At 49.3% G+C, this 11,143-nt stretch overlaps 1 protein-coding gene across 6 annotated transcripts in view; it reads right to left on the reverse strand.

The window, feature by feature from the left end:
• The window catches only part of LOC105565621 (zinc finger protein 271-like), a 19,390-nt gene extending 9,751 nt beyond the window's left edge, over nucleotides 1-9,639 (reverse strand). The window contains exons 1-8 of one of the 6 annotated variants that reach the window (XM_012018959.1): nucleotides 9,525-9,614; nucleotides 8,037-8,142; nucleotides 6,708-7,133; nucleotides 5,573-6,081; nucleotides 5,360-5,501; nucleotides 4,938-5,270; nucleotides 4,577-4,821; nucleotides 4,131-4,396 (exon numbers count right to left, since the gene is read on the reverse strand). In XM_012018959.1, coding sequence (XP_011874349.1) covers nucleotides 4,131-4,396; nucleotides 4,577-4,821; nucleotides 4,938-5,270; nucleotides 5,360-5,501; nucleotides 5,573-6,081; nucleotides 6,708-7,133; nucleotides 8,037-8,087 — 1,972 coding nt within the window. In that variant the 5' untranslated portion in view covers nucleotides 8,088-8,142; nucleotides 9,525-9,614. Of the gene's footprint in view, nucleotides 1-4,130; nucleotides 4,397-4,576; nucleotides 4,822-4,937; nucleotides 5,271-5,359; nucleotides 5,502-5,572; nucleotides 6,082-6,707; nucleotides 7,134-8,036; nucleotides 8,143-8,619; nucleotides 8,639-9,524 lie in introns of those variants that run through there. The other 5 variants (XM_012018956.1, XM_012018958.1, XM_012018961.1 and 2 more) reach the window with 5 other exon arrangements.
• Between the last annotated feature and the right edge of the window lie 1,504 nt (nucleotides 9,640-11,143).

Raw genomic sequence — 11,143 nt, forward strand, 5'->3', positions numbered from 1 at the left:
AAGCGTAACTAGAACCGCGCGCGCGAGACCGACCGTGTAGTTTACGCGAGTTGACGGGCCCTCAGATTTTTGGACCTCAACAACGGCTGATCCGACGGACTTCTAAGTGCACTCAATCGATAGCTTGGGTTCGATTTGCATAATAAAAGTGTTTTTATTTTTCTCCCGCGTGCCCCATGAGTGGAGATATTGCAATGCAAAGTCCGAGGTGCTAAATTTTCTCGATGTCTCGATTATTAAGAAACGTCTTTATGATCTTTGTCGTCTTTGTCGTCGTCGTCCTGGTCGACCAGGCAGTGGTGGGTTTAAACGACGTTGGTGGAGAGCGGGGTGAAGCAAAACCGTTCTTTTTTCCGCGCGCGGAACGGGGTTCGCCCCGCGGTGTCGTGCGCGGGGGATTTCCCCATTTTGAAAAACGAACGTCGGACCGCGGTCAACGCGCGCGTTGTACGTATACACGTGTCACGTGACATGTATAGATCGGCGCGCATGCTTGCGGCCCCGTCGAACGAAAATACAAATTTCGAATTCGCCACACTTCGCGGACGCAGGAATCTCCGCGCTCCAGCCGGCCTCGCGACAGCGCGAGGGTATCACCGACGAGTGCGATCAACACTAAGCGCAATTAACCAATCGCTGCCTCGGCACGCAGTCGTCTTGGACCGGTGCATTTTGCAGAGCCAAGATAATCCAATGCGTTGCGACATTCGCGACATGAAAATCGACGGGCTCCGCCGTGCGGCGTCGAGGATTATTTTTCCCTTCTCGGTTAACACAGCGATTAAACGGCACGAGACACTTTGCGGACGAGGGCAACGAAGTCGCCGCGGCGCGGTCAGACTCGTTCTCCGACGCCGCGCGAGGAACCCGGCGAGGACCAACGCGGCGTCCTGGCACACGCTTGAAAAGCCGCGGCGACGGCGGAATTAATTTCGACGCGTCGCCGATCAAAATGGCACACGCAAAACGTGATCCGCGTCGGGGAAGCGGCCCGGGAGGTCGACACGCGAGCGAATTAACGTGCGAACGAGGGGCAAGGCAGCGGGGGAGAAAACCTCGTACGAACCGCTTAAATTTACGAAATAGCAAGTCATGCCATCACAGTTCGCGGCCAGACGGTGGGTGAGAAATAAAGGGCCCCTTATGGATAGCCGGCCGGCGGGTTGGAGCCTCGCGCGATTCCCGAGGACTGAGGAAGGAAGAAAGGGGTTTCCCCCGTCGCCGTCGCCGTCGGGGCGGCCGGGCGGGCGGGCGGGCGAGGGCAAGCGCACCGACGCGACTCTCTAAGGTTTAGAGGGGCGCCTCCTCGCCTCCGCGCCACCGCGAAGGAATGCGCACGACCCGCGCTCCGCGGGAGCCGGCCGACCGACCGGGCGAGGGAGGGGGGCGGCTTACTCGCGATGCGCGATCAATTCTCGCGAATTTTATTTCACCGCCGCGGCAGCGGCTGCGGCTGAGCACACATACACGTACACACGTGCGCGTGCACGTGCAGTACGTGTGTATGCACGCGCGCACAGAGTGCGTTCGACGTAACTCCCGGTCCGCGTCCGCGCCGCATCCGCTCGCGTTACCAAGCGCGCGCTCGATTTGAGAGAGAGACATACTTGTCAAATCTCATCGATCGCGCGCGTCTACGCCGACGCCGGTCCGCGGCAGCGTTGATTTCTCTCTTCTGCTTTTTTTTTTCCTTTTACGAGTCGAGGAAATCGTTCGCGGGCGCAAAGGGACGCTCGTGATAAGCTCGAAGATTTCGGAGATGCACAAGTCTCCCTGGTCCTCGCTCGAAACGATTAGATCTCTTCTGGCACGAGTCGTGAAATTCTTGCTAAAATCGGTCGCAAGGAGATTCAAGTGTGTTTGATGATTTTGGACACGTGTGACTCGTGCAGCAATTTTTTTTTTAACTAGACACGAATCTATTAACAGATAGATAAAGTCATATTAATTTTATGCCAAATTGTAGATATTATTCGTACAGCGTAGACACTTTGGCAGCTACATTGCAGTAACGTTGCAATATTGTACAGCGCGGTTGCAGAAACTTTGTATGCAATTGGCACAATGTTACAGTGACATTTGAAAAATATTGCGAACAATCTTTTGAATCTCTCTGTATAACAGTAACGAGAAAAGCCTTGATGTATTACGTTTGAATACAATTTTCCTCCAATTTATAAAACGTAAAAAATTATTATATATACAGGAAAGTCCCCTATTATGAGACAAGTTCCTAATACGAGATAGCGGGGGTCGCTGTTAAATTAACAATCATCCATTGGTTTCACCATGAATTTATTGCGCCTGAAGTGAAATCTGTTTAGTGGAAAATGGATTGTTAGATCGTGTAATCGTCGCGAGAAAACATTTGCGATTGAATTTGGACGTTGAAGACCTGCCATCTCACATCAGAACATTATATGCTGTCTCATAATGAGGAACTTTTCTCTATAATATTTTGAACGACAAAAATTGATGCTTTTAATGCTCGAATACGTAACTTGGCACATTAGTTTTGATACGTTAAATAATACCATTCCAAAACTTTCCATAAGAAATCCTCGAGTTCCAGAAATGTTACTTCTGTACTAAAGTTTATTAAAGCTGTTATGTCGACTTGTGTACAACCTAAAGTAATATTGCATATTATACTGCAATGTTACGTAGTACTTTTCTGAAAGCTGACAATTTAATGATGCTGCAATCTTGCAGCTACACTGTACAACGTTTATGCAATGTTGCAATCTTACGTGAATTTATTAGGAGTGGATTGTGCATCTCTATAACGAAATGTTTTATTATCTAACGTTAGATAATAGATGTATTCAAGTATGATCAGTTTCGGGTAATTTGCAAAACAATATATACACAGCAATAAAAGAAATCTCAGCACTTCGATGCTTACAATGCGTTCTCTGAAAAAATGTACACACTGTATCAGTTTTTTCAACGCAAACGTAAAGTAAAAAGCGCTAATATTCTTCATATTATATAAAAATCATAAAAAGTATGTTTATTGAATCTGATATATAGTTGTAAAAGTTTATGGTGAATTATTTATTTCAGTCGCTTAAACCCTAGAACTCTACGTTTTCTGACACAATATAAAAGGATTAAATTCTAATTCGACAAGTCTCACAAGATCGTAATCTAATTGCACTTTAACTTTGCAAATATAATTAAACATTCCATGGCACGAATAGAGACATGTAAAAAATTCCACAAATCGGAAAACTGTGGAATTTGGTGTAGATTTCTAGGGTAGAATCTGTCTAAAGCTTCTAATTGAAATGCTCAAATAATCTTCTCTTGAGAAAAACTTTTTATATTTACACTTGACTAATAATTAAAAATTAATGATATGAATAGTGTTTTGTCGAATAATGTATTATTAAATATCATACTTACCTTGTTATGCTTCACATTTCACAAAATCTACATCGATCTCAATGATCTCATTGATCGTATCGCACATTCGTTTTTCGTAATAAAGTATTTGGCGACAATATTGTATCGATAGTCATTCGGTAATACATTTTTACAACTGTGAAATAATTCACGATCGGTCTTTTATGTTACATAACGAACCGTTCATTTTATGTCGAACGCAAACGTGTTACTTTTGTGGAGTGGAAATTACGACCTGAATGGCTAAGAGTCAATACGAAATCTCAATCGCAGATATCTCTGCAATACACTCAAGTTTCGTCAATAATGTTGAGAAATGTCGAACTTGCTCTCGTTTCAACCGCGATACAAATGACTATAAAAATCATCTATATCTCGGTTAAAGTACCAAATAAAAATTGGGAAAAGTTCAAATGTCATTTTCAACATTGCCGATGATTTGAATGCATATATTGGCGATTGCTAACTCATATATTGCTTTACTTTAATCAGTTTGTTTTTATTCGTTAAAATTTTTTGAAACACCAATCAAGTTTCTTTCAATTTAGAAAATACCGACCTCGTGGGAAATTTTAAAGACAGCGATCGTCAATTCAGAAAGCTTCTGGAATCGTCCCATCAATTTTTATATCTTTACTGGTAATAGAAACCTTTCTTGTTCGTGCGAATTAACGTCCAAACTTACGTTATGGGCAGAAAAATATGAAGACTAGACTACTTACCGCATATTTCACAACGGAACGGCGTGTCGTTTGTGTGCGAGCGCATATGGTTAGCGAGATGTTCTTTACGCGTATACTTCTTGCCACAAGCTTGGCAATGATGAGGGGTTTCTCCTGTATGCCACATAACATGGTTCATAAAGTGTTCTTTGCGAGTGAAGCTCTTCTTGCAAATATCACATCGATGTGGAGTCTCACCAGTGTGTTTACGAACGTGATTTACCATATGTTCTTTTCGGGTAAATGTCTTTGAACAATATTGGCATCTGCAAGAATCATATTCCTTTGTTAACTCCAAAACCATACAATTTTTAATATTGGCATATATTAGCGTACAAATAATTATTAATTTTATTGAGAAATCGTTGTCATTTGCTACATTTATTCACTAGCCTCCAATCATCGTACTTGGCGTCTGGACGTATTACGAGTAAATAAAGACCTACCTGTATGGCGTCTCGCCAGTATGACATCTCGTGTGATTATCCAAGTGTTCCTTGCGCGCGAAACTCTTACCGCAGACCGTGCAATTGTACGGTTTGTCGGTGGCGTGTCTCTTCATATGACGTTCTAGCGAGGGCGCATTTGCAAATACGTGAAAGCAAACGGTGCAGGTGAACATGGACCCACCCAGATGACACTTGCCGTGACGTGTTAGATCGTTCGCATTCGAGAACGCTTTGCCGCATACCTGAAATTATTACACATATGAGTACAGATCTGTGTGATTTGGAATAAATCGCAGCACACACACACACACACACACACACACACACACACACAAAAGATTCACCGCGCGTTGTATACCTGACACGTGAATGGTTTTCTCTCGGTGTGATATCTGCGATGTACAATGAGTTGATAACGAAACTGGAAGATCTTTCCGCATATCTCGCAAGCGTGGCTGCCAACCGACACGGGCGACGCGCTCGGGCCGGGCGTTGCTTCGCCGTCGCTCGACTTTATGTCAAATTTGTTCAGTTGGACCTGCTGCACGATTGGCGTGCCATTTTGTATCGTGGTAACTGTCTGCGTAGGTACAGTGCTGCCTACTAAAGTCGTCCCAGCTGCAATCTCACTCTGCAGCTTTCCAAAGACCTCGTGATACGCCAAGAGTTGGTTAATATCTTCAACATTAACCTGTCGATTGAAAGAAAATGCAACACTCGTACATTCTTAACATTCTTAGATATAATTACTACGACTGGTTTTCCACGGATATCGCGTACCTTGTACATATTTTGTACCATTTCGACGCCGAGAGTCTTGGCCAAGTCTTGTTCGTTTCCTGCGCTGATTTTGACAACCGATCCGTCCGCTGTTCTCACGTCCATCATGTGTCCGCCTGGTTTCAAGTCGGGGACTTGGAATCTACGGAAACGGCATTGTTGTATTTTTCCAGCATCAATAAGGATAAAATAAAAAACAGTTAAGGTACATACTGGGTCATGTTCAGTTGCCGCAATTCCTTCTCCTTCTCGGGTTTCTCGGAGTTGTTCTGGCCTCCTCCCTCACTAGTGGAGTTACCGCTGATATTGACCCCGATCTGCTGCTGTTGCTGCTGCTGCTGCTGTTGCTGCTGCTGCTGTTGCATCAAGCTCTGTTGAAGATCTTGAGGAGGTTGTAATTGCAGATCACATTGAACTTGACAGTGAACCTGATTGTCGCTGCAACGCTCGGTAGTGCAACTACCGCCCTCGTCCTTCACTTTGTTGTCGTCTCGCTGCGCGTTCTGGTTGTGCGCCGTCGGCCCATTATTCTGAGCGTTCTGATGATTCGGCATCTGGTGATGAGACTGCTGCTGCTGTTGCTGCGGCTGTTGCTGCTGGTGCAGCTGCTGCTGTGCTTGCGCCTGCATCTGTTGTTGCATTTGTGCATGTGCAGCCAGATGACTAACACTCGTTGGTATATGTGCGCCGTCTAAATTAAGGCCGGGAAGAGATACAGGAATCTGCCGAACACACACAAAACGATGCCCATGTAACAAAGCGTAATACTTACAATTATATATAATTATACGATACACTTTGCTTGTGCGATTAGGACTCGAGAGTTCTAAATAAGCAGCTCTTACAGGATTAAACTTGCGCCTGACTTTTTCGATACATTAATAATGCATAATCTTTCGGGCATTCTCCATTAAGTCCTAAATAATAAGTCTAATCTGCAAACGCATAACGCACTATTGTGTGTGACAAGTGGAGTGATAACTAATATGTAAAAAGTAGCTTTGTAAAATGATGAACTGTACAGAACGGAATATGTATCCCGCGGCGAAGGTCTCGATAAGATTTACGAAAGAGATGGAAATTTAAGCGAGATACAAGTGCCCATTATCTGAGCACTTTGTTTCGACCGTTACAGTTGCCTGTACAGTTGTGCACCTACGTATGCGCCGCCACACGCACCCCCATGGGGGGGGGAAAAAAACGAAAAGAAATAGAACGGTGCGCGTTACCGCAACTCCTGCAAAAGCGTAAGTCTCTAACTTACTCCAGACCGGAGTAATCTGTAAGCCGCATTCAAGGGTGATTTGTTGTCGTTACACAAAACACGTGCCGCTACACATTAACAAACCTGTGGATTCGACTGCAGGGAACTGTGGTGGCTGCTGCTGCTGCTAACTGAAGGCTGGTGATGATGATGCGCGGCTGTTGACTGTTGCTGATGATGCGAGCTGGAAGTCAACGCCATTTCCTGGTTCAGTGAAGAGGCTGGCTCTTTGGAGGATGATGCCTCCCCACCGCCACCACTCCTATGCGAGGAGTTGTGGTGGGAATGGTGGTAGACCGAGACTTGAGGTAGCGGTCCGGGAGGAAACAGATTGGTGAGGACCCAATACTTAGCTACCGAGGAGGCTACCGAGGAGGCTAACGCTACGGCAGTACCTACACGCAGGTCCGCGGATGAATGGGGAGTACTCCCTACATTGCCAAGACTCGCGGTCGCAGTAGCCAAACCACCTGGGTATGAAGGACGACCACTTTGACCCGCGTTTACATCCTACCGATATACATTCAGACATTTGTACAACATTGATAGGGCATGCAGCGGCATGCACCAGGCTGAAATCCAATCGACAAATGCGCCACTTTTGACACGTGTCTCTCTCGCACACTCTCTCTCTCTTCCCCTCCTTCCCTTCCTCTTTCTCCTTCTCTCGCTCACTCGCTCACTCACTCACTCTCTTTCTCTCCCTCTAGTACGACACGATGGATTCCACGGATATTCGTTATCGAAGAGTTTGCTCTACCGGAGAGTCAGTGGTGTTTCTGTGTTATATACAGAATGTGAACCTTGAGGGAAAAAAACGCTCTGTATCCACACCTGTGTCAGGCCGTACGAGGTGACCGTGATGGGACACTCGGAATTCAAACTTGTAAACACATGCAATCTGTTAGAGCTCGATACGTTAAGTATATTACGTACGAAGAAAACGGGAGAAGCAAACATATCAGAGTAAAGAAGAGTAGAGAAGAAAGCGTAAGCCATCTTAAATGTATAGATGTATGTTCGCTACAAGCATTTCTAATCTAAGAACCATAGATCGCAGCAGTTTGACTCGTGTAACCGCGCAAAAGTATATATATATATATCTACTCTAGAGGCTTTTATCGTAGATAAAGGACAATGAACGTAGGCGTTGCGTCGAAACGACAACTGAACGTCGTGTGAGCTTCGCACAAGAGGCTTGTGAGATCAGAAATCTAGTATCTGGCACGTGACACACAATTCGTTACGGCAGACTGAAAGTGAAACGATCCGTAAAATTAAGAAACAAAGCCCCCGGCATTATACAAATGTCTCAATATATCTAAACGTCAGCACGGTGCATCTGTGTAATCGTCATTTGCGCATTTGTAGTTTGGTGTATAGCCTGTTTTGTGCGACTGGAAGGTACCTCACCTCTTGTTGTGCCTGCGTAGTCGCTGGCAATGCATGCTGCTCACTATTCATCTTCGCTCACTGAAGAATATTAATTAAACGTGTCTGAGATACTTCATTTCTCATCCTGCAAAATGCATTATGTAAGGTTAATTCTCTCAGAAAAGGGGGGGGAGGGGGCGAGCGGGCGGGCGGGAGGAATCGCTTCGCGTTTCAGAGAAGTAACTAACTAAGCGAGGGAGTCGAGCGGAGGCACGTGCGAGAGCGTTCTTTGCTCGGCGGCGGCCGAGGCTCGGGGCTGAAGGAACCGACGTCGGGCGTGAAAAGCGTCGGGCCGCGACGAACGGGCCCACGATCGGCGCGCGAAGAGCGGCGCTAATTAAAACACGATACAATGCGCAACGGCAGGCGGTATCGGGCCTGTAACGACTTTGGTAACGGCAGGAAAACCTGGCGGCGGCTCGACAACGGTATCAAAGCGCGCACCATATTGCGCTCCGGTCCTCCCGCGTGCGTCTCGGGCGAGTACGTGGACTCTTGGTGGCCGGAGTCCGTGTACGCCGATACGCGGCGGCGGCGGCCGTTGCGCCATTAGAGGACCTACTTGGCGTAGCGACGCTACCGTCCGTTTAACCTCGAAAAGTCAGCCGTGCCACGAAGGCGACGGGCTGCTGGCGCGGGCAGCCGCGCGCGCGATCGCGCTCGAGTCCGCGTAAACATTCGCGCCGAGCGAGCGAGCGGGCGCCGCGAGAGCGGGAAGGCGCCATTCGTGACGACTACGTGACAATGACGATGACGATGACGGGCGAGAAGGTAGGCCGCGTCGACGCGCGGCCGCGATTTTAACCTCGCGGCGGCGGCGGGCTCGCTCGCTCGGCCGCGAGCGGGAAAGGGTGAGTCATCCTTTGGTGCGCGCCATGCCGCGTCGCGCGGCGCCGTGCGACGCGACACGACACGACACGAGATGAAAGACTCCGGTCCCTCGAGCCGCGCGACCGCTTTCTCGTCTCTCTCTCTCTCTCCTCACCCTTTTTCCCGCGGTTAAAGTAAAATCGTGGCCGACGTCGCCGCGGGCGCGGGAGCGAGGGAGAAGAGACGAGACGCGGAAGGCGCGCGGGATCGGGAATGGAGACGGAGACGGGTGTCTCTAATGGCGCGGCCGCCGGAACAGCCGCGACGGAGAAACGAACGGGCGCGTGCCAGCGCGCGGCGCCGGCCGCGGCGGCGGCGGCGACGGCGGCCGGGCCGAGCATCGTTCTACGACGTCGAGCGCGACGTCGGTGTCGCCGTCGGCCGGCCGCGCTCGCTCGCGCTCGTTCGCGCCTTCGCTCCGTCGTCGGGCAGAAAGCAACGGGGACAAGGGGCCAACAAGATGGACGTGCTACGCGGACTCGGGGCGAGGGGGATATGGACGCGCGGTGTGGCGCGGAGCGGCGCGCCGCGGCGCAACGCGGCACGGCCCGAGCTCCCGGGTGGCGATTAGGACAAGCGGACAAGCTTAGAACTCACGTGGTGCGCGGTGCCGTCGGCGGTTCTCGCATCTCGTTTCTCCGTCGGCTCCGGGGCCGCCTCCTCCTCGCCTCCTCTGCCACAACACACACGCGCGCACGGGGGAGAGACGCGCGCCCGTCCCGAAAGCGCGGGGAGAGGCAGGGCTCGCGGAGGAGAGGGGCGGAGAGGCGCAGGCCGCCTGTCGCGCCGCGCCGCCTCTCCCGACGTCTCACCGCGCCACTCGCGCCCACAAGCAAATCTCCGATAATGGCCACGCGTCCTCGCCCACCGTCTCCTCGACAGCCGCGACGGCCAGCCCGACGAGGCCGGGACGCGGGACGGCCGCTTTCGGTCGCGACGGACGTCAGGCCGCGCGGGAATCTCACGGGAACGTTGCCGGCGAGGCCCCTACGTGCTCGCGGTTAACAGAAAATACGACGACTGTCATGGCGGCCCCTCGCCCACCCCGCAGGAACTTACGCGCGCGGGGCATCGCCGAATCGGCGTCCGCGGCATCGGACCGTTAGGCCGCGAGCGCCCGGCGGGGGGCGAGGCGGCGCCGAAAAATTAATTACGCGGCCTGTTTTGCGACCAAATGTCGCGCCGTCCGCCCGCAATGTTCGCATTCTCTCGGCTAAATACGCCCGCTTGCCCCTTCTCGTCTCGCCGCGGCTGCGCGCGCAGCCCAAGCCCAAGCGCGCGGCCCGATCACTTCCGGTGGCGGGAACGCCGCGTCATTACGAAACCTCTCTCGGTAATCCGTTGCACTGCAGCCTGGGGCTAATATTACATTTGTCGCAAATTTTTCAAGCGTGTCGATTGGCTGCTGAATAGAACATTTCTTGATACTCGAGACTTTTAATGTGTATGTGTATGTTCATTTATTAATATTGCCTCAAGTTATCTCTAAGATTCCTTTTCCGAATAATACAAAGAACGATTAATTGATTCATCTGTTTGTCTCATCTGACACTTATGTCAACTATTTTCCATTTGAGTAGTTCAGATATAAACCATAGCACGGACGCAAACCATCGTTATCGAGCGTAAAACATTACCGAGCGTAACGGACGTATAGTTGACGTCTGTGGCCGGTATTCATAGTCGATTAATTCTTATTTCAATATCATCTTAAGTGTTGTCTTAAGAGGCTAATACGGCTCTGCGATTGGTTAAAAACACTTAAGACGATCTTAAATTTAAGAACGGACTGTGAATACGGCCTGAGAGCTGCCACGGCATCCGTTTTTCGTCATTGGCGAATGCAATACCGCCCTCTGTGGACATTGGAAGACGTGGACATGAACTACGTAGCCAATGTCCACGTTTGGGCTAAGCGGATAACGCGGATGTGCGCGTTTTGGTTGTGTTCCGTGCTATGTGCATGCAGAGAGAAGCCTGAGAGAGATGTCACGGCCCCGTTTTTCGTGATACGCGAATGCGATACGCCCTCTGTGGACATTGAAAACGTGGACATTGAACTACGTAGCCAATTTGCACATTTTGCTAAGTGGGTAACGCAGATTTGCGAAATTTTGGTTGCGTTTCGTGCTATAATCAGGTCCTGTGCGATGCTCTTGTACTTAAGATTATTTTAAGTACAAGATCATTGCATGGGATCTAACCATAGCGCGGGA

Source organism: Vollenhovia emeryi, unplaced genomic scaffold (assembly GCF_000949405.1).
Source record: "Vollenhovia emeryi isolate VEMERY1.0 unplaced genomic scaffold, V.emery_V1.0 DF939150.1, whole genome shotgun sequence".
Lineage (NCBI taxonomy): Eukaryota > Metazoa > Arthropoda > Insecta > Hymenoptera > Formicidae > Vollenhovia > Vollenhovia emeryi.